At 43.5% G+C, this 26,654-nt stretch overlaps 3 protein-coding genes and 1 long non-coding RNA gene across 5 annotated transcripts; 2 read left to right on the plus strand and 2 right to left on the minus strand.

Moving 5' to 3' along the window:
* Nucleotides 1-3,664: 3,664 nt before the first annotated feature.
* On the minus strand, nt 3,665-7,304 carry LOC139547756 (uncharacterized). The gene is made up of 3 exons (XR_011669596.1): nt 7,036-7,304; nt 4,610-4,727; nt 3,665-4,360 (listed from the first exon to the last, which is right to left on the minus strand). It is a non-coding gene; the product is annotated as an uncharacterized lncRNA (long non-coding RNA).
* On the plus strand, nt 6,183-10,288 carry LOC139547755 (probable serine/threonine-protein kinase dyrk1). The gene is made up of 3 exons (XM_071356805.1): nt 6,183-6,310; nt 8,573-9,878; nt 10,015-10,288. The coding sequence occupies exons 2-3, from the start codon at nt 8,628-8,630 to the stop codon at nt 10,168-10,170; spliced, it is 1,407 nt and encodes a 468-aa protein (XP_071212906.1). The 5' UTR covers nt 6,183-6,310; nt 8,573-8,627; the 3' UTR covers nt 10,171-10,288.
* On the plus strand, nt 7,794-8,398 carry LOC139547487 (homeodomain-interacting protein kinase 4-like). The gene has a single exon (XM_071356369.1). It carries the CDS (start codon nt 7,859-7,861, stop codon nt 8,396-8,398), a length of 540 nt encoding a protein of 179 aa, XP_071212470.1. The 5' UTR covers nt 7,794-7,858.
* Nucleotides 10,289-10,453: 165 nt separating the features above from the next.
* On the minus strand, nt 10,454-23,460 carry LOC139547754 (5'-3' exonuclease PLD3-like). 2 transcript variants are annotated; one of them, XM_071356803.1, is made up of 12 exons: nt 23,115-23,460; nt 18,837-18,934; nt 18,696-18,746; nt 14,171-14,328; nt 13,779-13,959; nt 13,566-13,683; nt 13,293-13,420; nt 12,799-12,999; nt 12,493-12,632; nt 11,952-12,117; nt 11,743-11,842; nt 10,454-11,577 (listed from the first exon to the last, which is right to left on the minus strand). In XM_071356803.1, the coding sequence occupies exons 1-12, from the start codon at nt 23,122-23,124 to the stop codon at nt 11,390-11,392; spliced, it is 1,539 nt and encodes a 512-aa protein (XP_071212904.1). In that variant the 5' UTR covers nt 23,125-23,460; the 3' UTR covers nt 10,454-11,389. The 2 variants fall into 2 exon arrangements, with proteins under 2 accessions (XP_071212904.1, XP_071212905.1); XM_071356804.1 differs by lacking the exon at nt 23,115-23,460 and adding an exon at nt 19,034-19,055.
* Between the last annotated feature and the right edge of the window lie 3,194 nt (nt 23,461-26,654).

Consider the following 26,654-nt stretch of genomic DNA (forward strand, 5'->3'; position numbering starts at 1 on the left):
TGGTTTCTTTGCAGCAATTTGACCATGAAGGCCTGATTTACGCTGTCTCCTCTGAACAGTTGATGTTGAAATTTGTCTATTACTTGAACTCTGTGAAGCATTTATTTGGGCTGCAATTTCTGAGGCTGGTACTTCTAATGAACTTATCCTCTGCAGCAGAGCTAACTCTGGGTCTTCCTTTCCTGTGGCGGTCCTCATGAGAGCCAATTTCGTCATAGCGCTTGATGGTTTTTGCGACTGCACTTGAAGAAACTTTCAAAGTTCTTGAAATGTTCGGCATTGACTGACCTTCATTACAGTAATGATGGACTGTCGTTTGTCTTTGCTTATTTGAGCTGTTCTTGCCATAATATGGACTAGAGCTCTCTTCTGTAATCCAACCCCTTCCTTGTCACAACACAACGGATTGGCTCAAACGCATTAAGAAGGAACTTTTAACAAGGCACACCTGTTAATTGAAATGCATTCCAGGTGACTACCTCATGAAGCTGGTAGAGAGAATGCCAAGAGTCTGCAAAGCTGTCATCAAGGCAAAGGGTGGCTACTTTGAGGAATCTCAAATATAAAATATGTTTAGATTTTTTTTTACACTTCTTTGGTTACTACATTATTCCATATGTGTTATTTCATAGTTTTGATGTCTTCACTATTATTCTACAATGTAGAAAATAGTAAAGATAAAGAAAAACCCTGGAATGAGTAGGTGTTTCCAAACTTTTGACTGGTACTGTAAGTATTCAGACCCTTTACTCAGTACCTTGTTGAAGCACCTGTGGCAGCGATTACAGTCTCAAGTCTTCTTGGGTATGATGCTACAAGCTTGGCACACCTGTATTTGGGGAGTTTCTCCCATTCTTCTCTGCAGATCCTCTCAAGTTCTGTCATGTTGGATGGGGAGCGTCGTTGCACAGCTATTTTCAGGTCTCTCCAGAGATGTTAGATCGGGTTCAAGTCTGGGCTCTGGCTGAGCCACTGAGGGACATTCAGAGACATGTCCCAAAGCCACTCTTGCGTTGTTTTGGCTGTGTGCTTAGCGTCGTTGTCCTGTTGGAAGTTTTTTCTTCTTCTCTGAAGTAGGTTTTCATCAAGAGTCTCTCTGTACTTTGCTCAGTTCATCTTTCCCTCGATCCTGCCTGGTCTCCCAGTCCCCGACGCTGAAAAACATCCCCACAGCATGATGCTGCCACCACCATGCTTCATCGTAGGAATGGTGCCAGGTTTCCTCCAGACGTGAAGTTTGGCATTTAGGCCAAAGAGTTCAATCTTGGTTTCATCAGACCAGAGAAACTTGTTTCTCATGGTCTGAGAGTCTTTCGGGTGCCTTTTGACAAACTCCAAGCGGCTGTCATGTGCCTTTTACTGAGGAGTGGCTTTTGTCGGCCACTCTACCATAAAGGAGATTCGAGTCTGTAATCTCTGCCAAAGGTGCTTCAACAAAGTACTGAGTAAAGGGTCTGAATACTTATGTAAATGTGATATTTCAGTGTTTTTTTATATACATTTGTAAACATTTATAAAAAACTGTTTTTGCTTTGTCATTATGGGGTATTGTGTGTAGATTGCTGAGGGAATTGTTTTTAGATTAAGGCTGTAACGTAACAAAATGTGGAAGAGTCAAGGGGTCTGAATACTTTCCAAATGCACTGTATATATACTATTTATTGTATTTTTTGTTCAGAATTGTTTTTTTTGAGGGACAAAAAAGGTGTCGCGGGCCGCCAGTTAGGGAACCCTGGTTTAGACTTTGAGTCTGAGCTTAACATTTAAACACAAGCACAAAAGCACATTCATCACACATTATTCCAAATATTCCATGACCATAAGTTGGTGGAAACCTGATTAATCCATCCTTGCTGAGAGGACTGCAGTTGCCCTGGCAGAGAGAAAAGAGCTCCAGTAGGGGTCCAGGAATACAAACAAAGCAGCTCTCCATCCAAAGACACCCACTCAAGACACTAACAACCAGATGGAAACACCTCAGTACTTTTATTTCTAATGAGCTGTGAAGAATATAATCATGTGAGCCATTTCCCACAGGACCTTATAAGTTACATAATATACTCAGGATGCTGAGCATCCGAATAGAACATCCTGACATACGATTGGAGATGCTCAGATTTTGTTGGGCAACTACAGTATTTTATCAAAAGTATGTGGACACCTGCTCGTCGGAAATCTCATTCCAAAATCATGGGCATTAATATGGAGTTGGTCCCCCCTTTTGTTTCTATACAGCCTCCCCTCTTCTGGGAAGGCTTTCCACTAGATGGTGGAACATTGCTGCGGGGACTTCCGTTCAGCCACAAGAGCATTAGTGAGGTCAGGCACTGATGTTGGGCGGTTAGGCCTGGCTCGCAGTTGCCGTTCCAATTCATCCCAATGGTGTTCGATGGGGTTGAGGTCAGGGCTCTATGCAGGCCAGTCAAGTTCTTCCACACCGATCTCGACAAACCATTTCTGTATGGACCTCGCTTTGTGCATGGGGGCATTGTCATGCTGAAACAGGAAAGGGCATTCCCCAAACTGTTGCCACAAAGTTGAAAGCACAGCAATTGTCTAGAATGTCATTGTATGCTGTAGCATTAAGTTTTCCCTTCACTGGAACTAAGGGGCCTAGCCCGAACCATTAAAAAGCCCCAGACCATTATTTCTCTTCCACCAAACTTTAGCGTTCTCCTGGCATCCGCCAAACCCAGATTCACCAGATGGTGAAGCATGATTCATCACTCCATAGAACGCGTTTCCACTGTTTCAGAGTCCAATGGCAGCAAGGTTTACACCACTCCAGCCAACGCTTGGCATTGCGCATGGTGATCTTAGGCTTGTGTGTGGCTGCTTGGCCATGGAAACCCATTTCATGAAGCTCTCGACGAACAGTTCTTGTGCTGACAAGAAGCAGTTTGGATCTCGGTAGTGAGTGTTGAGCTTGTGTGGGCTACCACTTAGCCTACCACTTCACGGCTGAGCCGTTGTTGCTCCTAGATGTTTTCACTTCACATTAAACTTACAGTTGACTGGGGCAGCTCTAGCAGGGAAGAAATTTGACGAACTGACTTTTGGAAAGGTGGCATCCTATGGCGCTGCCACATTGAAAGTCTCTGAGCTCTTCAGTACGGGGCATTCCACTGCCAATATTTGTCTATGGAAATTGCATGGCTGTGTGCTCGATTTTATACACCTGTCAGCAACGGGTGTGGCTGAAATAGCTGAATCCACTAATTGTGTATATTACCATTTGTTAAAAAAAACATACCAATATTCTCTAATAACATTTTTTTTACTCCCTAAAATGAATCAATTTGAAGTAATACAAGGCTATTGCAGATTGTTTTTAAATCCACACTTGATTAGGTCGGACACTTTCAGCTGGTGGTATCAAATTTCAAAGTGAGTTTGAGTCCACTCCACCACTTACCTGATTTGCTGTCATGAGACTTTCCCCTTAATGTGATCAAATCTGAGTGTTGCCGCTGACCATTCATAACTGCCAACAGACAATCCAATAACACTTGAAGTGGTTAAAAGGAAGTATCCTAATTGGATGATATCATTCAAAAGCACGAGGAGACAAGGGACAGAAGTTCAGGGTCAAAACAGTACTTTATTTCCCACATCAGTGTAACGGCTTCCGTCGGTAGAAAGAGAGGAGGACCAAAGCGCAGCGTGGTATGTATCCATATTTATTAGAATACTTCTTCAATACGAACAAAACAATAAACAAACGAAAACCAACGAAGCTACAGTCCTGAACTAGAGAACACATGAACGCACGAACAGGAACAATCACCTACAAACCAACAGTGAAAACAGGCTACCTTAATATGGTTCCCAATCAGAGACAATGCAAAACACCTGCCTCTGATTGAGAACCATATCAGGCCAAATGACAAACCTCAACATAGAAACACATAACATAGACTGCCCACCCCAACTCACACCCTGACCATACTAACTAAAGACAAAAACAAAGGAAAATAAAGGTCAGAACGTGACAATCAGTGTATTATAAACCTGGCAGCAAATCCAAGGGTCATACATATTCCTGATGGCACTAACCTTTTGGCACTTCCATAATCATGACTAATATTGTACGTGCCAGAACTGATCAAAAACAATCTGTTTATGACAAATAATGTAAACATTTTCACTGCTATGAACTGGATTAATTGTTAATAGTGTTTTGACTTTTATTAGCTGAGCTACTCATCTCAATAATGGATTGAGCTGGTCATCGTGTTAGATAGGATTGGTCAATAGACCAGGGCTTTGGTGTCGGGTCCTCTGCAGTGCCATGCCATCCCTCGCTTTGATGGTGTTTCCATCTGCCATCGCTTGCTAGCCGATCCTCCAGCCACTGGTCCTACAGTTATGAGATAACAGGCATTGGATAGTCACAAAGCAGAATACACAACTAAGTTCATCAAATAATGAAAGAAACCATTGTGGCTACAACCCAAATCAACTGGGGCCAAATGTAGCCACCATGTCTAAGGTTGTGGATTGGAAACTGTGTAACTGGAACTAATTGACGTAACTGGAAGAGAGATGCGGTTCCTGGGCTGTAGGTTGGAATAGAGGGAAGCCAACTCGCGGTGGAAGAGGAACCCACCTTCAAGCCATCTGCTGCCCACGGAGGAGCCAGACACCACAGATGGAGTCATCACAGACTGCGGCACTAGCTCGGCAAAGGCATGCCCCTCGTCTGCATCTGGTCCAGCCTAAAGAATCTGGATAGGGAGAGGATCGGAGCGGATCAGTATCCTTTAGTTTAGCGCAAACGAGAGCTAAAATAATAGAGACAGAGATGGGGTGAAAAACTACAGCCCAGTAACTCCTCAGTACACTTTACAGAGAGAGGGACACGCAATCATTCATTGATGTCAAGAGGAGAGATCAAGCTTGGTTTCTTAATGCCATGTTACTGAATATGGCTAGATATAAATTAAGATAGAGATCTCATTCCAGGCCATATGAAAAGGAAAAGGGAAAAGCCATATGACATCTTCATCATCCAGACCAATGGTTAGGTATTCAGCCCTACAGAATCAATATCAATTTTGATGGGAAAGTTGGAGAGTGCAGAGTTGTCTCCCTCTAAGGGACAGGGAGCAGGCAAGTAGGGGGTAGGCTGAGTGATTAGGGGAGAGGAGGGTGGGCTGGCGGGCGGGCGGCGGGTCCAGGGTGGTGCTCGGAGCAGCAGCTCCTCTGTAAACACAGAACATTCAGAGAGGCATCCTGTCCTGATAGAGGACAGCACCACCAATCGCCCACCATGGCTGTAGGCAAGTACCTCTCCACCCTCCCTCCTCTTCCCCACTGGGTGGAGGCACTGGCACAGGGAAACCAAAATAAACTCTGTGCTGTGCTTGCATACTTCTCCACCTGACGACATGGCATTACAGAAATTGTTCTGCGATCTGATCGTGATAGAGAGTGACGCACATGTGTGTTCACTACAGAGTCCAGTGCATACTGTCATTTATCATGGGCATAGTCCAGTGCATACCTTATTCTGACTGATAGGACTCTGAGATTTGTATCCTAGAGCGATTGATGAGAATGTGAAGCAGCACTGCACGCCATGTGACCTCACTACAGCTATGGAAACTGCATTAATGCTGCCCACCAGTGCTCAAACACTGCTACTGCAATATACTCTACTAATCGGACTAAAACTAATGTTTAACATTCAAATGTATCTGAATCCATAGATACTGAACGGCCAATTAGGTAATTGATCAAACTAGCAAAGGAAAAAACATACAGATTTTCTTTCTGGGGGTCTAAAATGCCCGGCACACAATAGCTGCCCATAATTTGCAATGGCAATGCTCTACTCTTGGCACTGGGAGCAGTCATCCAAGGCAGTAACCTGGAATGACGAAATGGTTCAAATTAACCTAAATGAACTTGTAAAGAAAGTATGATTTGTTGTGACCTGGAGGAGGTTTGACATTAAAAAAAGTGAAAGTGATAAATGCAGAGAGAAAAAAAGATTCTGGGAGTATTTAGTATGTATTAAGATTCCCATTAGCTGCTCCACTGAGAGATAATATTGGTGTTAAAACTGGACCCGCAAGGAAAGCATTTCCAGAGATTAAAAGTGATTAGCCATGTTTGATCAGCAGTTGATATAAATAAGAAGTGACGCTAACGGTGAGTTTACACCAGGAGGAGGCATCGCGCGGTGAAACATCGGAAGCCACTCCCTTTCAATGGAAGGTTGAGAGCATGGGCGAGGGAGCTGAACAGGACGGGACTAAAATTGGGGAAAGCTGAACATTATTAAAACCTTCAGCGATAACGCAACGTGAGTGACCAATCGAAGCTCACCATAGCTTCCAACCCCTACTGGATTGGCTGACAATGGCTGTTGATATGTAGCACTACCTAGCTACTTGATAGCTTGTTACCACCCCCCACGAAGGCGTGGCTAAGGGAGTTCCGCCAACGGCATGAAAGGGCTGGATTCATCCCGTTTCGCGTAAAATCCGGGTTCAAATTTAAAGGTAATTTCCGATTGAGCCGATATATGTGTTTACGGTGAACGCAGTCTAAATGAACATTGCCTTTAAATTTCAATCGAGCTTGCTATATATAACGATACTTCTGCGATAAGATTGAATATAGCCCTTATCTTATTTCCAAAATGTTGTTAAATTACTACATGTAGTTCCCTATTCACCAACACTGTTTCTGCGCATGTTTTGTCCACCAATGTTAGGCTACCCCAAAGTCACCTTGGCAGGGCATTGCTGAGTCTACAATGAAGTCAAAGCAAACCACATACATCCTATAATTTGCCTTAGACTCAGCCCTGTAGTAGCCTATATGTTTCAATCGAAAAGGATTTTATAAATTAAAATTAGTGTCACATCTCGAATTATTTAATACATTCATAGGAAAGCCTACAATCGCGTTATAACACACACGCATTGAGAAATGTGTGTGTGTGATCAAAAAGGTTAGTGAAAAACTTAGGCTACCAAATCACCAATAAAATAAAAGTTGTAACAGAAATACTTGTATTCCTACCTCAGCTTTATGGTGGTTGATTTGGCGCTGATCTAGAAGTTCGAAATTCAATCTGTAAAAACTTTGGAAGCCCGGCATCATTAGATAACGGGACAATTGTCGTGGATAGAGCATAAGCTGCACAATTCTATAGCCTACCAACCACTCCTAAAAAGAAAAACAATAAACCACTGCGATATTTAACTACAAACTGTAGGGCAAAAGTAACTGTTTTTGAAATAGGCTTATTTGCGGTCATTTTCGCCCGGTCCCAAAGTAACTGTTGACATAATAGATGCCCCTCCTTCTTCTGATGATGTGGAAAAGGTTGGCTAGGTGGAGGCCATTGACATCAGAATTATATTGTAGTCTCAAGGATTTTGCATATAGACAAGCATAGGCTACTGTATATAGGCATTCGCTAGGCCTAGTCATTTTTTTCAGGAACAAAAACAGTGAACAAATATATTTCTTTATTTAGACTATGTATTATTGTCATAATAATAATACATGTAATACTAATAATACTGTAATAATTATTTGTTCATCATGTATCATCATAAGGAATATTGTTATAATTTTTAGTCTTATCAGTATTAGCCAACTAATATAATCGATGATGATTGAGGATGAGGATGATAATGATGATTTTCTAAAAATCTCGGTCATTTAACAAGTGAAGGTATTGCAACTTCTGCAAATAGTTTAGTTCTGATGAAACTTTCGAAATAGAATGCTTAGAATTGTTACATCGCCCAGGGAACGTTCCATGGATTTAGAACTATTGACAATATGTTTATAATTGAAATTAAAATCACCACAAAGACCAGGAAGCAAGCTGAGAATGAGAGATATATATTCTGAAACTGAAGTCTACCACACTTTGGATGTAGTGGGAAAGGGTACCTTCGGGAAAGTGTCAAAATGCTGGAGAGGGAGTGACGGAGAATTAGTGGCGGTAAAAATTATGAAAATGGATGTTCACAGAAATCGAGTGATAAAAAATGAATTAAAACTTATAAGTGCTCTTTCCCGGAATAATTTGAAGACAAGCCACATAGTTCAATTTCACGAGGCCTTCCGTGACCAAACGAATCATTACCTGGTTTTTGAACTATTGGAGAAGAACCTGTATCAGCTTCAGAAAGAGAATGGTTTCAAGCCGATGGCGGTCCGCAACATCAGGACCATCACGTGTCAGATGATAAAAGCACTAGCCAAACTGAAGGAACTCGCCATCATTCATGCTGATCTGAAACCTGAAAATATAATGGTCGTGGATCATTGTCGCCATCCTTTCAGCGTAAAGTTGATTGATTTTGGTTCTGCAAGTATTTTCAGTGAAGTGCATTTTGTTAAGGAGCCATACATCCAATCCAGGTAGAGAGCTTATGTTGCATCACATGCTTTGTGATGTCTTGTATTTGTGAATGTGATCATTAAAACACATTCAGGGTGTCTGTGTGAACCCAACATGATCACTTCCACAAACAAAACATTTGGGAATGAAAATAAGTACCTAAATTTGCTCTTACCCTGTTTTTCAAATAACTCACAGGTTCTATAGATCTCCTGAAATCCTCCTGGGCCTTCCATTCTGTGAGAAAGTGGACATGTGGTCCCTGGGTTGTGTGATGTCAGAGTTGTTCCTTGGATGGCCTCTGTATCCCGGCGATTCAGAGTTTGTTCAAGTGAGGTACATCTGCGAGACGCAAGGACTACCGCAAGCCCATCTGCTCAACATGGCCAGCAAGGTTCACAATTTCTTCAAGCTCACCACCAACAGTCGAGGAGAGAATAAATGGCAGCTCAAGCCCAACAAGAGGCGTCCCCCCTCAGGCACAGAAGGCCGTACCCAGTGGAAGCAGCTGGGATCGACAGATCGGAGGAAGTACATCCTCTCCTCCCTGGACCAGCTGGAGACCATGGATTTCACAGAGCACGACCCAGAGCTCCGCAACGAAGACATGGCAGCAGAAGTTGAGGACCGCCGGAGCATGGTGCAGCTCCTCAAGCGGATGTTAACCTTGGACTCCCACCAGAGGATCCTACCCAATGCAGCCTTACACCATCCTTTCATCAACATGCAACACTTACGCATGTACCCAGACTTCCACCGCTACTATGAGAAGTCCGCTCAGGCCCTCCGTGAAGCCCTGATTCAGGATACAGCTCCAGAGGGAGACAGCTGTAGGTTTCACCATCTGAATGCCGAGAGAGGCCAGCGGTTCCTGTACCCCAGGGAGAAGGAGGCCCACCAGTCATGTCCACGGGTTCAAAATCACCATGACCACAGGGAGGGCTATCCACCATCCTCAGACGGTTTACAAGGTAACAATGGGGTTCTCTCCCAGCAGACCCCAGTCCCCAGTGTGCCTCAGTCCCCTACAGCACTGATTGAAGACCTGATGGAGAGCCTATGCATTGTAGATGAGGCCAGCCTGGAGACCACCATGGAGGTATGGGCGGACAAGGACGTCCAGTGTGCCTTCCATCCGTCCAGCTCTGTGATACCTTCAGATCTCCAAGCTGGCCTCCAACCAAGTGAAAGCATTGCCTTCCAGGAGACTGAGCTAGACTGTCATCACTTAGGCTCCACCAGCAGAGAGGAACCAGAGAGTGGCTCCATGCTGTCCTATATCACCAGGCTGTGTGAGAGCCAGCGCCTGAGGCAGCCAGTGGCCAGGTCCTCGCGGTCCGATCCTACCCACGGGTTGAGCTACACCTCTGTGCCCCAGGTGGACAAAGCAGGTGAGCCCATAGGCTTCAGTTTCTTTTCTAGGGACTCCACCACCCAACAGGACCTTGCAGGGCCCAGGGAGCAGGCAGAGGCAAAGGAGGCAGCCTGTGATTATGGTTTGGAGGTAAGAGTATGTCATTTTGGAGATACAATATCATTGTCAGTAGAGATTAGTACCATAATACTGTATAAATGGTGTGGGGTTTACAATTCTGGAACGTTTTTGTCATTTTCCATTTTGGTGTCCCACTCTCCCACAGGAGATCCAGTTTCTCAATTTTGAACCTGAAGGCTACACCTGTCATTGTGGCCAATGGTGGCCGGCGTGGACCACGGATCCAGAGGTGTCCTCCTACCTAGGCTACGGCCCCCCAGCCTGCTGTAGCCATACGCAGCAGCAATACCTCCACTACTGAGTCTCCTGGAGGGAGGGGGTCAACGTGATCTCCTCAATACAGCAAACAGACACTCTGCCAATGAAAAGCAGGCCTGAATAGACAAGTAGACCCACTTTTTAAAACAGCCCTCTGAAAATGTTGTCGTTATGAGTTTCATATTGACTGCACAGTGGATAAATACATGTATAATTTGCAAGACTGCATGCATTATTCATGGTACTGAAATAAGATAGAGAGGGAGGATAGACTTACTTATTCTAAACACTTGTGTATACAACTGCTAAAAATGAAATGACAGACAACTGTTTAAATTCAATTTATTAGGGGCATTACCACAAAGGAAGAAGTGTGTACAAAATGTGATCAATATTGTACAGTAACAGTGCTTGCCAAATAATACACAGTGCAGTGCTTTTAAACACTTAAGTACTTTGACAGTTGCTATAACATTCTCAACTGTACTGCTCATATTAGACACGCCACGCAGTGCAAATTCCAGAAGAAAAAAATTCTGGACTTAATTGCACACATGAAATCAGTTACTGCACAATTCTATGGGAAACATACTAGTTTTAAAGCTAGGATTCAGAATGATTGAATTAAAAAACCTAGTCTAGGCTGCATAGAAGAACGAGGCACAACACACCAAACATACATGATAAAGAATAAAAGGATCAAACCAGCATGCCAAGAAACATCAGTCCAAACATTCAACACGGAATATAGCAACCTCCCTGAGATTCACTGGGATTTATTCCCGAAGAGTTGAAGTTGATAATGCCTTATTGTTAACACACAGGCTTGTCTTTTGATCATTGATGTGATAGGCCCATTGACGCTGCAGAGGGCAGCATCGTTTTACCCATCTTCTGCTACAGTACATATCTCCTGCTACTCCTGCAATTATTTAAAAAAAAATGTGCTGCAATTTAAGAAATCATCCCAGAAACACCTGCTGATTAGAATCCATTCCTCCCCATGCTGGCTTGGAGGACACAGGCCCTGTAACATTCTAGAGTGGTGGTTCCAAACTCCAGTCTCGAGTACCTCAAACAGTAGACATTTTGTATTGTAGCCCCAGACAAGCACACCAGATTGAACTTGTCAACTAATCATCAGGCCCACAATGAGTTGAATCCCCCCCAAATTTGCCAGAGGCTACAACAAAAATGTGTGCTATTGGGAGGTACTCCAGAACTGGAGTTGGGAACCCCTGGTCTAGAGTGTAGTATTGTATCTAACACACCATTTTGAGGTCGGTGTGCTGGTGGATTGGGGTGCTGTAGGCGGAGTCCCAGTCCCTTTCGAACACGGCCTGTAGTTGTGCCTGGACCGTAGGCTCCACTGACTGGGCAGCAGTTTGGTTCACCACCAAAGCCGATCCAGCAGTGTTCACAAAATAGTCTCCAGACCAGTTAGAGGTACCTGGTGATCAATGGGAAACACAATAACATTGCATTTTATAGTGCATGGGATCTGATTTTGTAGGTTGCGCATGATGTCTGAGAAGTTACCTCTGGTTTTAACATCAGAAATTGTTGATTTGCATTATACAGTAGCATGATGTTATCTAGGAGAGAGCAGAATCACCTATGTAGGCGACCTTATCTGTCACCATGTACTTGTTATGGTTGACCCTGGCAAAGGGGATTTCTTTCTGCTTGGGATTGGCTGGCACAACAAAGAGTTTCTGTAAAACAGTGAAGAAGAGTTTAATATTTAACAATTGCTCTTGTGGAGGACCTTACCATATTAATGATGATAAGTAAAGTGCATGAGTAGCGAGAGGTCCTACTCACCACCTGGACATCCAGCTTGGCCTTGGGTTTCTGCATTGAATCCAAGGCTTTCAGGAAGGGGATCATGACAGGCGAAGTGCTGGCCCAACAGCTGATGAGCAGACGCACCTTCACCCGCTTCTCGTATGCCACACGTCTGATCTGAGTGTCAATTTCTGCCCAGTACCTGCAGAGGGCGCCACACAGAGGGTTAGGCCAGAGTCATATGGGCAAATTATTATTTTTGTAGAAAATTGTTATCTTTATTTAACTAGGCAAGTCAGTTAAGAACAAATTATTATTTACAATGACGGCCTACCCCAGCCAAACCCATCCGACGCTGGGCCAATTGTGCGCCGCCCTATGGGACTCCCAATCACGGCCGGATGTGATACAGCCTGAATTCAAACTAGGGACTGTAGTGACGCCTCTGGCACTGAGATGCAGTGCCTTAGACCGCTGCGCCACTCGGGAGCTCTAAGCCTTGTGTGCTTTATTAATTATACACTGAATACATATCGTAAACTTTGGTGAGGTTAATACATTAAAATAGAAGGCTGACCGTTTGGGTCGCGAGAACTCCATGGTGGGCAGGTAGTTCATGACAGCGATATAGATAAACTCCTGCGCGTCCTCCATCACACTGAGAATAGACTGCAGGTCTCCGGTCCTCCCGGCAGCACAGAAAGATGGTGGAGAACTCTGAGGGTACAACACAGTCAAATGAAGTATAGTAGTATGTCTAACATAGGACCAGAGAAAAGGAACATGGAGAATTCCTTAACCAGACTTCACAAACCGGTCCAATTTGTATTATATGATCCAATTATTGGATTATTGAAAATGTGCACATTTAGTCAATTCTCACCGTCAGATACACGTGGGAGGCTGTGCCGTTGAGTGGCAACTGCAGGGGTGCGTCTTTATTGTAAGGAGTGTTGAAACTGCTGGGCCAAGGGGACGGGATGGGTGTGTCTTTTTGCCCAAGGTACCAGTAGGCCTCGAAGATCTTCCCCAGGTCTGCAGCCAAGCAGCTGCAGTTGTACACCACAGCCCCCAGCTCCTTCACCTAAACAGGACAACAGAGGACAGACTTAATCAAAGCTACTTTCCCAACACTTGATGTGTACATTTTAGACAATACCCTGACACTGCAAACTTGCGATATAATGTTTACACTTTAAAAGAACAAGGAAATATGATTACATCCTCCAAAAAACCACAAGCATAACCTTTCGAATGGTTTATGGAACTCATATAGTTACATTTTCGAACAACAGCTTTTTTTTATTGTTAACTTTTAAAAAAAATAAAAAATAATATGGGGGTGAGGCTGAGTGTGAGGGGACAGAGGAGACTCACCTGGGTAAGGGACCTCCAGTCCATGTTGGCACTGCCAATGTAGATGTGCTTCTTGTCCACCACCCAAAACTTAGTGTGAAGTACTCCAGTGGTCAAATCCCGCATGTTCACGGCTCTTACATCAGCACCTAAAAAATTTGCTACCATTATCACCACAAAAAGCAAACAGACTAATACTTCCTTACTGTAGTTAGCAGCTTGATTGGGGTCAAAGTAACTTTTGCAAATTCAACGGAATTGAAAACATAAATGCACGGTCAGAGAACCCCCTACCAGAACTTTCTAATAGATTGAGGTCTTCCTGATGTTGGGACTCTGTTGGTGTATTTACAGCGATGCGGACAGAGAGCTTCCCAGACACCAGAGCTAGCCTATTCAGGACATCCTCACCCTATAGACGAAACAACTGTTTAGACTAAAATAAGCCACAACTGCCCACAGGTTAGAACTGCATTGCATTGCCTGCCAATCACAGAACACACTCACCTGATTCGCCGTTGGCTCATGAGAACCTGTGTCTTTGTTGGTGAGAGTCCAATAGAAAGACGCAATGTCCACGCTACTGCGAGCCTCACTAATCAGGTTTAGCCAAGCCTGGTAGATGGATGGGTTGGTGACACTAGAGTTGAACTCTAACCCTTCTGGGATGCTCTCCAATAGAACGAATCTGGAAGAGAAAAAGGAAGCGTCATTGTTTTACTAAATCCTTGAACAGTTAATGAAAGCACCTGTTCTGCAAAACATGACAATGGTGGTTAACCACGTAACCACAAATGAGTTAAAGCTGCAGAATAATAGAGAATGAATGAGCAGAATAAGATGTTTACAGTGAGCACACTAACAGTGGGAAATTAGACATTGTACAGAGGCCCACTCACTTGCAGGGGTCGGTGCAGGTGTCAGTGAGAGGAAGTGGGAGCTTGAAGCCAGGCTTGTTTGGGGAGGAGTTAACCATGGGAAGCAGCAGGGTCTGGAGGAACACGGCAGCCAATAGCAGACTGGCCACCCCAGTGAGACCCAGCAGACACCTATAATACTACACACAGAGATGGCATGAGCATAGTCATGTAGAGGTGACCCTGACCAGACCATCCTGACCAAAGAGGAATGAGATAACGGTTATGGAACTGAGGTTGAATAGAATCAAATAAAATTGTATTTGTCACATGCACCAAATACAACAGGTGTAGTAGACCTTACAGTGAAATGCTTACTTACAAGCTCTTAACCAACAATGCAGTTAAGAAAAATAAGCGTTAAGAAAGTACTTACTAAAATAAAATGACGTAAAACATAAATAAATATATATACATTTAAAAAATAATACATTAAAAAAATTAAAATTAAAAATTAAAGAGCAACAATAAAAGAACAGTAGCGAGGCTATATACAGGCGGGTTCCTGTACAGAGTCAACGTGGGCACAGGTTCGTGGAGGTAATTGAGGTAATATGTACATTTAGGTAAAGGTAAAGTGACTATGCATAGATAATAAAGAGAGAGTAGCAACAGCGTAAAAATGGGAGGGAGGGGGGGGGTCAATGAAAATAGTCCGGGTAGCCATTTGATTAGCTGTTCAGAAGTCTTATGGCTTGGGGCGAGAAGCTGTTATGAAGCCTTTTGGACATAGACTTCACGCTCCGGTACAGCTTGCTGTGCGGTAGCAAAGAGCAACAGTCTATGACTAGGGTGGCTGTAGTCTTTGGCAATTTTTAGGGCCTTCCTCTGACACCACCTGGTAAAGAGGTCCTGGATGGCAGGAAGCTTGGCCCCAGTGATGTACTGGGCCGTACGCACTACCCTATGTAGTGCCTTGCGGTCAGAGGCCGAGCAGTTGCCATACTAGGCGGGGATGCAACCAGTCAGGATGCTCTCGATGGTGCAGCTGTAACTTTTTGAGGATCTGAGGACCAATGCCAAATCCTTTCAGTCTCCTGAGGGGGAATAGGCGTTGTCGTGCCCTCTTCACGACTGTCTTGGTGTGTTTGGACCATGATAGTTTGTTGGTGATGTGGACACCAAGGAACTTGAAGCTCTCAACCTGCTCCACTACAGCCCAGTCGTTGAGAATGGGGGCGTGCTCGGCCCTCCTTTTCCTGTAGTCCACGATCATCTCCTTTGTCTTCATCACATTGTGGGAGAGGTTGTTATCCTGGCACCACACTGCCAGGTCTCTGACCTCCTTCCTATAGGCTGTCTCATCATTGTCGGTGATCAGGCCTACCACTGTTGTGTCATCGGCAAACTTAATGATGCTGTTGGAGTCATGTTTGGCCATGCATTCATAAGTGAATAGGGAGTACAGGAGGGGACTGAGAACGCACCCCTGAGGGGTCCTCCCCATGTTGATGATCAACATGGCAGATGTGTTGTTACCTACCCTTACCACCTGGGGGCAGCCTGTCAGGAAGTCCAGGATCCAGTTGCAGAGTGAGGTCTTTAGTCCCAGGGTCCTTAGCTTATTGATGAGCGTTGAGGGTACTCTGGTGTTGAACTCTGAGCTGTAGTCAAGGAATAGCATTCTCACGTAGGTGTTCCTTTTGTCCAGGTGGGAAAGGGCAGTGTGGAGTGCAAAAGAGATTGCGTCATCTGTGGATCTGTTGGGGCGGTATGCAAATTGGAGTGAGTCTTGGATTTCTGGGATAATGGTGTTGATGTGAGCCATGACCAGCCTTTCAAAGCACTTCATGGCTACAGACATGAGTGCCACGAGTTGGTAGTCATTTAGGCAGGTTACCTTGGTGTTCTTGGGCACAGACACTTTGGTGGTCTGCTTGAAACATGTTGGTATTACAGACTCGGTCAGGCACAGGTTGAAAATGTCAGTGACACTTGCCAGTTGGTCAGCGCATGCTCGGAGTACACATCCTGGTAATCCGTCTGGCCCTGCGGCCTTGTGTATGTTGACCTGTTTAAGGGTCTTACTCACATCGGCTACGGAGAGCGTGATCACACAGTCATCTGGAACATCTGGTGCTCTCATGCATGCTTCAGTGTTGCTTGCCTCGGAGCGAGCATAGAAGTAATTTAGCTCGTCTGGTAGGCTTGTGTCACTGGGCAGCTCGCGGCTGTGCTTCCCTTTGTAGTTCGTAATAGTTTGCAAGCCCTGACACATCCGGCGAGTGTCGGAGCCGGTGTAGTAGGATTAAATCGTACTCCTGTATTGACACTTTGCCAATTTGATGGTTCGTCGGAGGGCATAGGGGGATTTCTTATAAGCTTCCGGGTTAAAGTCCCGCTCCTTGAAAGCGGCAGCTCTACCTTTTAGCTAAGTGCGGATGTTGCCTGTAATCCATGGCTTCTAGTTGGGGTATGTACTGTCACTGTGGGGATGACGTCGTCGCACTTATTGATGAAGCCAGTGACTGGTGTGGTGTACTCCTCAATGCCATCAGAAGAATCCCGGAACATATTCCAGTCTGTGCTAGCAAAACAGTCCTGTAGCTTAGAATCTGCTTCATCTGACCACTTCCGTATTGATCGAGTCACTGGTACTTCCTGCTTTAGTTTTTGCTTGTAAGCAGGTATCAGGAGGATAGAGGTATGGTCCGATTTGCCAAATGGAGGGCGAGCTTTGTACGCATCTCTGTGTGTGGAGTAAAGGTGGTCTAGAGTTTAATTCCCCACCTGGTTGCACATGTAACATACTGGTAGAAATGAGGTAAAATGTATTTAAGTTTGCCTGTATTAAAGTCTCTGACCACTCGGAGCTCCGCCTCTGGACAATCATTTTCTTCTTTGCTTATGGCCTTATACAGCTCGTTGAGCGCAGTCTTAGTGCCAGCATCGGTTTGTGGTGGTAAATAGACAGCTACGAAAAATATAGATGAAAACTCTCTTGGTAAATAGTGTGGTCGACAACTTATCATGAGATACTCTACCTCAGGTGAGCAAAACCTTGAGATTTCCTTCATATTAGATTTTGTGCACTAGCTGTTATTTACAAATAGACACAGACTGCCACCCCTTGTCTTACCGGAGGCAGCTGTTCTATCTTGCCGATGCATGGAAAACCCAGCCAGCTGTATGTTATCCATGTCGTCGTTTAGCCATGACTCGGTGAAACATAAGATATTACAGTTTTTAATGTCTCGTTGGTAGGTTAGTCTTGATCGGAGCTCATACATTTTATTATCCAATGATTACACGTTGGCTAATAGGACTGATGGTAGAGGCGGATTACCCACTCTCCGTCGGATCCTTACAAGGCACCCCGACCTATGTCCCCGATACCCGTCTCTTCTTCATGCGAATGACAGGGATTTGGGCCTTGTCCGGTGTCTGAAGTAAATCCTTTATTTCCGACTCGTTAAATTAAAAAAAAACTCTTTGTCCAGTACGAGGTGAGTAATCGCTGTCCTTTTTTCCAGAAGTTGTTTTCAGTCATAAGAGACAGTGGCAGAAGCATTATGTACAAAATAAGTTAGAAATAATATAAAATAAAACACACGCAATAGCACAATTGGTCAGGAGCCCGTAAAACGGCAGCCATCTCCTCCGGCGCCATTAGTGATCGAAATCACCATGAGTCCCGTTTGAGTTTGTCTGTTTAAAGGACTATTTTTCCTATGTAATTCAGTGGTTGTTGTTTTCAGTGGTCCCTAGTAGACACATTCACACACAAAATTGAGTTTCAAAACTATCCCTGAGTAGATATCTAGCTTTGAATGTCCTGATCAGTCTTGATGTTCCCAATTGCCAGTTTGAGTCAATTCCTACAACTCCCAAGATTCCCCTCTCTAACTGGGTGGAATGGACGGTGTGTGGGTTGAACTTGGTTCAACGTGTAGGTGCCAAAAGTGCTTCAACCTCATCAGAAAATAATAATGTTCCTTGAGTTTTGTCGGAGTTTAGAGTGAAGAAAAGCAGCTAACAGCCATGCTCTGTGCTCGCTCATGTCTCATCATTGAGCAGCCTAAGCAGAGCCGTTGCTATGGATACTCAGACACACGCAGAGCCATCATGAGCAGAGCGAGCAGTGCTCAGGGAGTGGGTGACATAGAGAGAGGAGAAGCTAATGGATGTTAATAATTATTTCAGGCAGAAGCAATCTGGCCTGGGGAGGGTAGGGCCTGAACGTTGCAGGCATGTTAAGGCTCAGGCAGGGCTCTATTAAACATTGGTCACAGAAGATAATTTGTGCTGCTTTCTAATAATCACTGGCATAGAAGAGCAGGATAGAAGTGTAAAGTGTTAAATGCAACTTTTTGACAGACGGGGTGTTTCGATAGCTATGATGCAACCGTATGCTAAATTATGATATGCGTAGTGGATTGACTAGAAATACACATGAAAATGTATTTAGGGTACATTCCCTTTTAACTCACAACCTTGGCCACTGACTAATCATCTTTTTACACCATTTTCATTAGGTTGCTTGGTAAATATCATTAATATTGGATACCATCTGTGCTTTCCTGCAGGACTCTTCTCTCCTCGACTCCACATCGCACATCTGCGCCAGAAGAAGATATTAAGGAGTTAGAAAACTGAGACACAAAATTCCATCAAAACTTATGGACAACAGTACTGACAAAAACCTTACCTTCTCGTAGGGAATATCAGAAATCATTGTTACAGAGTATTGTCTCTTTTGACAAAGTTCTTCAGGGTTCTGATCAGAAAATGCAGCTCGGAAAGGCTCTAAACAGAACAGAAGAAAATGACATCAAATAATTTAAGACCAAGCTATATTTTTTCATTCTAGTCATTTAGCAGACGCTCTTATCCAGAGTGACTTACAGGAGCAATTAGGGATAAGTGCCTTGCTGTTTGTGGTTGAAGTGACAGGAAACATGTTGAGCTGTATCTCTATAGTGCCTGATGAGTGACCTTACTAACTGAGCCCCTATATCACAATGAATGGTGGAATACAGTACTCTCAGTCAGTAGTGTTATTCCACCGACAACATACCATCGTCTCCACACTACCTCTGCCCCCCCTCACCCCCAATTCTGTCAAGACCTATTCATAATAAAGAAAGTTCAAGGTAAGGCCTCCCGGGTGGCGCAGTGGTCTAGAGCACTGCATCGCAGTGCTATGCTGCGCCACCAGAGTCTGGGTTCGCGCCCAGGCTCTGTCGCAGCCGGCCGCGACCGGGAGGTCCGTGGGGCGACGCACAATTGGCTTAGCGTCGTCCGGGTTAGGGAGGGTTTGGCCGGTAGGGATATCCTTGTCTCATCGCGCTCCAGCGACTCCTGTGGCGGGCCGGGCGCAGTGCGCGCTAACCGAGGGGGCGGGTGCACGGTGTTTCCTCCGACACATTGGTGCGGCTGGCTTCCGGGTTGGAGGCGCGCTGTGTTAAGAAGCAGTGCGGCTAGGTTGGGTTGTGCTTCGGAGGACGCATGACTTTCGACCTTCGTCTCTCCCGAGCCCGTACGGGAGTTGTAGCGATGAGACAAGATAGTAATTACTAGCGATTGGATACCACAAAAATTGGGGAGAAAAGGGGATAAAATTTAAAAAAATAAAAATAAAAAAAATAAAAATAAAAAAAAGTTCAAGGTGTCATTAACACTATAGAAGAATGACTGACGTCAAAGCTACAGGCCAGGAGTGTTTGCAGGCAGGTGTTCAAGATAATGCACAGGCCTATATGGTGCACACTTTACATACAGTGCATGCGGAATGTATTCAGAGCCCTTGAATTTTCCACATTTTGTTAAGTTACAGTCTTATTCTAAAATGGATTTTAACATTTTTATCTAAACACAATACCCCATAACGACAAAGCAAAAACAGGTTTTTAGAAATATCTGCTCATTTATATATGTTTTAAAACAGCAATACCTTATTTACGTAAGTATTCAGACCCTTTGCTATGAGACAAGAAATTGAGCTCAGGTGCATCCTGTTTCCATTGATCATCCTTGAAATGTTTCTACAAATTGATTGGAGCCCCCCCCCCCCCGTGGTAAATTCAATTGATTGGACATGATTTGGAAAGGCACACACCTGTCTATATAAGGTCCCACAGTTGACAGTGCATGTCAGAGCAAAAACCAAGCCATGAGGTTGAAGGAATGGTCCTTAGAGCTCTGAGACAGGATTGTGTCGAAGCACAGATTTGGGGAAGAGTACCAAAACATTTCTGCAGCAATGAAGGTCCCCAAGAACATAGTGGCCTCCATCATTCTTAAATGGAAGAAGTTTAGAACCACCAAGACTCTTCCTAGAGTTGGCCGCCCGGCCAAACTGAGCAATCAGGGGAGAAGGGCCTTGGGCAGAGAGGTGACCAAGAACCCGATGGTCACTGACAGAGCTCTAGAGTTCCTCTGTGGAGATGGGAGAACTTTCCAGAAGGACAACCGTCTCTGCAGCACTCCACCAATCAGGCCTTTATGGTAGCCTGGCCAGACGGAAGACACTCCTCAGTAAAAGGCACATGACAGCCCGCTTGGAGTTTGCCAAACGGCACCTAAAGGACTCTGACCATGAGAAACAAGATTCTCGGGTCAGATGAAACCAAGATTTAACTCTTTGGCCTGAATGCCAAGCGTCACTTCTGGAGGAAACTAGGCACCGCTCATCAGTGAGCGGTAGCGGCTCATACAGTGAAGCATGGTGGATGCAGCATTATGCTGTGGGGATGTTTTTCAGTGGCAGCGACTGTGCGACTAGTCAGGATCGAGGGAAAGATGAACGGAGCAAAGTACAGAGAGATCCTTGATGAAAACCTGCTCCAGAGTGCTCAGGACCTCAGACTGGGGCGAAGGTTCACCTTCCAACAGGACAACAACGCTAAGCACACAGCCAAGACAACGCAGGAGTGGTTTCAGTACAAGTCTCTGAATTTCCTTGATGGCCCAGCCAGAGCCTTGACTTAAACCCAATCGAACATCTCTGGAGAGACCTGAAAATAGCTGTACAGCGACGCTCCCCATCCAACCTGACAGAGCTTGAGAGGATCTGCAGAGAAGAATGGGAGAAACTCCCCAAATACAGGTGTGCCAAGCTTGTAGCATCATACCCAAGAAGACTCAAGGCTGTAACCGCTGCCAAAGTTGCTTCAACAAAGTACTGAGTAAAGGGTCTGAATACTTATGAAAATGTGATTTCCATTTATTATTATTTTTTACAAATTTGCTAAAATTTCTAAACCTGTTTTTGCTTTGTTATTATGGGGTATTGTGTGTAGATTGATGAAGATAAATTAATTTAATCAATTTTAGAATAAGGCTGTAACATAACAAAATGTGGGAAAAAATCAAGGGGCCTGAATACTTTCCAAATGCACTGTATCATTTGACAAACAGCACGAGATACTCCAGAGCACATCTTGTGGCTTGACATTTAATTTGTAGAACGCATTTCCTATGCTCATGACTCCAATAAGATAATAAGCCATTTCTGGACAAAATGTTCCAGAAAAGCAGAAGCATTTTAGATACGCTTAAACATATCAGTTTCTGAGGAGAAGTTAAATTAGCTTCTTCAGAGCTGCAAGTCACGAGTGGGAAGCCTCGACTGAGGGCAGGGCTTTAGTGACTATGAATAGGCTATCAAGCTGTACGAACTTAAAGGCAAAACATTAATAGAATCATGTTGACCATTGTTTGCTTTGCTAATGACTGGTTCTCAAAGACACAAATAACAAGTGCTTTTAGTCAAACAAATGGCATATTGTTAGTGCTAAATTCAACAAGGAGCATCACAAAACGTGTCTTGTGGCTGGCCTAGTCTATCTCTTCGTAAGAATAACTACATTTGTAGGGTAAATACGAGGAAACATGCTTATGAGGTGAGTCAGCATTAGAGAAAATGCTACTTCTTTCAAACTTTACCCTTAAATGGTTATCTTCAATGACCATGTCATTATGGAAGATAAGATGGCTACATTTGGAGCTTGCCCCATGGTAATTGGAATTAAGTCATGGACAAACACGGTTATGCGTATGTCCATGGTATAGTGAAATGAAGACTTGATAAAACATATTGTTTCAGATTTTGTGTTTATGTTCCTCTTTCTCCCTTGCCAGTAAATTGAGCGTCGTAACCACCAATTGCCTATGCATATTGAAAGTGTTCTGTGTGGAATACACAGTGTAGGCCTATGAGTCAATTTCCTGTTTTTATTTGCTGAACTTGTCAATCAAGTAGATATCATATTGCATGAGTATTGCAGAGGTTACATTATAGCCATAACATTGTTGCAACCAGTGGAGTTAAATACTTAAGTAAAAATTATTTAATGTACTACTTACGTAGTTTTTTTGGGGTATATGTACTTTACTAAATATATTTTTGCCAACTTTTACTTTACTACATTCCATAAAGATAATAATGTACTTTTTACTGCATACATTTTCCCTGACACCCAAAAGTACTCATTACATTTTGACAGGAAAATGGTCCAATTCACACACTTATCAAGAGAACATCCCTGGTCATCCCTAATGCCTCTGATCTGGCGGACTCACTAAACACAAATGCTTCGTTTGTAAATTATGTCTGAGTGTTGGTGTGCCCCTGGCTATCCGTCAAAAAATAATAATAATAATTGTGCTGTCTGGTTTGCTTAATATACTGAATTTGAAATGGTTTATACTTTTACTTTTGATACTTAAGTACATTTTTGAAGTTCCATTTACTTTTGATACTTAAGTACATTTAAAACCAAAACACTTTTAGACTTTTACTCAAGTAGTATTTTACTGGGTGACTTTCACTTTTACTTGAGTCATTTTATATTAAGGTATCTTTACTTTTACTCAAGTATGACAAATGAGTACTTTTTCCACCACTGGTTTCGATGTTTGAAGCGTGCCTAGATGATCAAAGGCTATATAAACGAGCAAAACAACAAGACACTCATATCCATACCTGAAATCATGCGGCCAGGCCTTGTGAAATCTTTCACGGATTAAATTACCGAATGTAAATTATCGTTAATGTTTTTACCGGTTACATTAGGCTACTGTTTTTAACAACTAAATGTAGATAAACAAAATGCAATTGCCAGAATGAGAAAATACCAGAGCAAATACTTTACAAATTGGCTACGCCGTCTCGAGCGTGTGGTCATATGACCAAGTCTAAACAACCAATGAGAATCCAACCCAACGTCATATGTGAGGCATCGCATCTAACGCCTGAAACTATATGCCCTACATACTGGTCTTGACAAGGATGCAAAACTGCCGGGCGAGGTTGTCTTCTGCACGGTTTAACCAATCCAGTAAATGTGGAGGAGTTAAGATGGACGTTAACGCCAAAAGCGGAAAAGTCGCGTCACAGTCTCTCTTTCCATTTCCCCTGAAAACCGGTACATCTCGATGTCGGGGACTCGACAGGCTCCGCAGAGGCTACATCCATAAAGATAGATAGAGGACTAATTTTTGTATTGTGTAAGGATGGGCAACGCCATTGAGGCAATATACATTTTGAAGTAGTCAATTTTCTTCTTCATGATTGGCTGACCCCTCCTCATGACCAAGTTGGGCATGACTCCAACAGGGTCACCAAGAGGGATCAGCCAATGAAGTTGAAAGTCCCACCTAGTTGACTGCATTAATAAAAATGGTGTAAGACCTTCAATGGCGCTGTTCATGCTAAGATGGCCTTTTGGCCACTGGAGGCTTCTATCATACTCTATGGCTACATCAAACCATAAGCCCCTCATTGTACTCGCCATGTAGTTTGACAACCAATTGAGGGCGCTGTAAGATCATAACAAATCCTATTGGGTTTATTCATTTTAACTTATTATACTGATTATGGTAACAATCCACAAATATTGTGACTGATGCCAAAAGCAGGTGATGCTCAGGCCTACAATGAATGGGTAAGTCCCTTTTGTAGTGAAGTCCCTCCAACAAAGGTGTCATGTCCGCAGGTCTTTTTATTTTTGTCACATAGCCTAGTCACAAACCCGATAGAGGCCCCCCAACTCTGTTCAGATTCATGTTGATCATAAACAATAGGCATATTTATGCTTATAATGGAAAAAATAACAATCTACATCATCATCACACATACGCACACACACACTGTTTACTTTATTTTACGTCCCCAGGGAGGGAACAGCCGTTGAAGGGCGAGGCACTCGGGAACTGTCGCTCATCCAGGATACGATCAGGTGAATAACTCCTCTGAAACTGTCGCTCATCCAGGATACGATAAATAACTCCTCGCGTCATGCCAAGAAATTCTACTTTCTCTATGAACTATTCTGTAGGTATGGACATGGTCCATATACACGATGGTGCTCTGACCAATTATGAATGGTTCGATAAAAAAGTAAATATATTTATAAATAAATAAGCATAAGTAAATAATGATCGCTTGCATTTGAAGGAAGTGACGTTTGATAATGTAGCCTATTGTTTCTTGCTTTGCGTTATTTCTGGTTATGTCTTCGACTGCAAGGCAAACTTATGAATGAAAATGTTTTTAATCATTGGTTTAGAATAGATCTAAGATTTTATTATGCCAAATTATGTTAAAAGTCATATATTCAAATATTTAGGATTTTTTTTAATGACAGCCCAGAGACTGGCACCAAAACGGGCACCAAAACAATGTGCCTACTGTTTTGACGGTGTCTGTGTGTCTTTTCATGTAAACCCGGTGACTCCCCCTTGACAATTATCCCACCTTAGAAACAAAAACTATACTTATCTATTCTGATATAATTTCCCGTTCAAGGGTTGACCTGACATTTGTTTAGCCAACGGCAAACCAGACTCACTCCAGGTTAGAAAGACAGACTTTTTACGAAGTAGGCTAGCCTAGGGCCTAGCCTAACCCATATCGAACACCTGCTATTGTAAAGGGAGATTTACCTGCTTAGCCTACCTGTCCAATTCCTTACTGATGGAAGAATGTATTCCGTAGGCCTTCAGTACAGTTATTCAGACCCATAGCATTAAAATAACACAACTTGCACAAGTGAAGGCCTATTAGGACCAGAAGGATGTTTATTTTCAGATAACAAATTGTAGCCTACAAATCAGGACAATGATGTACCAAATTAATCCTGAGGTGTATTGTTTCCAATCAATTTAATATTAATAACATTTTTTTATTTTATAAAGTGCATTTCCCATTCTCAATGCGCATAAGGAAGAAAACAAAACACAAACAAAATTCAGCAACTATACATTAAAAAACAAGCACAATACATCAAACCATTACCTACTGATACAAAATACACTTTGCCATTTCCTGGTTGTAAAACTTCTAATAGTTTGCCTAATTTCAGTTTATCTGACAAAACAAGCAATGCGTAGTGTGGAGAATCATTGTACCATCTAACCGTTGTGAAATATATTTTCAATAACCCAAAATACTTTATTTTCAGCTGTTTGTAGCTGGTGTACCAAACCGAAAGTAAGCAAAAACTAAACTTAAGAATTTAAACATAGAAATATCGCACATGGAGCAGATCTACCGCTTATGTGACTTGCTTTCAAGTAGATCTATATCTCAGATTTCTATGTGAATTTGGTTGGGTCACACAAAAAATCACATATAAATTGAAGCTGCCTCCCTTACATCTGTAGGTAGCGCATTCCAGAGCTGAGGGGCCACATGTGAGAAGGCCCTGTCACCCATGCTGCACTGGTTTGTTGCTGGTGTAACCAGGCTGCCTTTTGGTGGTTCCACAGTGATACATGTAACCTGGTTTATGTAGGTAGTCTCTGCAATGTGTACACCATTACAATAGGCTCTTTGCACATGCTAGCTCAATTAGCTTGCTTGTTTGTGGGAGCAGTATGACTGTCCAGGCCAAATGAAAAGCATGAAAACCATACCGAGTACACTCTGGAGGCAATGTTGACTTTGTGTGATTAAAAGCCTAGGATTGGTGTCTGGGCAGCTATTGTTGCACCTATAAGCAGTGAAATAGTCCTCATCTTTGCCTTTTTGGCTTGACTTTTGCCCTCTTTCCGCCCTCTTTCCAGAGTAGGAGGAGAATGACTGTCAATCTGTGGCCCTTGAGGTGTAGATTCAAGTTCTCACTAATGTTTATTTCCAAACCATTGGGTCAAATGGAGTTTGATACGTAGAGGGCAGGAGAACCCAGACATCAAATACCAAGAATATCAGAGGTGATGTCCACTCAGTCCACCAGACTGAGTGATAATTAATGAATGTGAGAGGCACAGGTGAGTGTGGCAAATGGGTGAGGGGAGGGGGGTTACCATGGAGACTTCCCTTGTCGCATACTTTTTTTATGACAGGGTGAGTCAGACCCCACTTGCTGGCATAAGGCTATAAAAGCTAACGCAATTCCCCTCAGTAGGGGGAAATTTCCCCTGCATGCATGTCCTTTCCCTGTATGTGACGTCACACCTGGCCGAGGGAGCCTATACCTTTTCCCACTCTCTCTCCCCATTTTCTTGTTTAACTTATTATGTT

The sequence above is a fragment of the Salvelinus alpinus genome, chromosome 21, assembly GCF_045679555.1.
Source record: "Salvelinus alpinus chromosome 21, SLU_Salpinus.1, whole genome shotgun sequence".
Taxonomy (NCBI): domain Eukaryota; kingdom Metazoa; phylum Chordata; class Actinopteri; order Salmoniformes; family Salmonidae; genus Salvelinus; species Salvelinus alpinus.

Bases quoted from the DNA above. Each gene is read 5' to 3' on its own strand.
- LOC139547487 (XM_071356369.1), top strand. From the start codon at position 7,859: ATGAGAGATATATATTCTGAAACTGAAGTCTACCACACTTTGGATGTA.
- LOC139547755 (XM_071356805.1), top strand. From the start codon at position 8,628: ATGTGGTCCCTGGGTTGTGTGATGTCAGAGTTGTTCCTTGGATGGCCT. The intron at 9,879-10,014 runs GTAAGAGTATGT...ACTCTCCCACAG, and splicing joins CCTGTGATTATGGTTTGGAG to GAGATCCAGTTTCTCAATTT.
- LOC139547754 (XM_071356803.1), bottom strand. The intron at 13,960-14,170 runs GTGAGTGGGCCT...TTTCTCTTCCAG, and splicing joins ACCTGCACCGACCCCTGCAA to ATTCGTTCTATTGGAGAGCA. The intron at 11,843-11,951 runs GTGAGTAGGACC...ACTGTTTTACAG, and splicing joins CCAAGCTGGATGTCCAGGTG to AAACTCTTTGTTGTGCCAGC.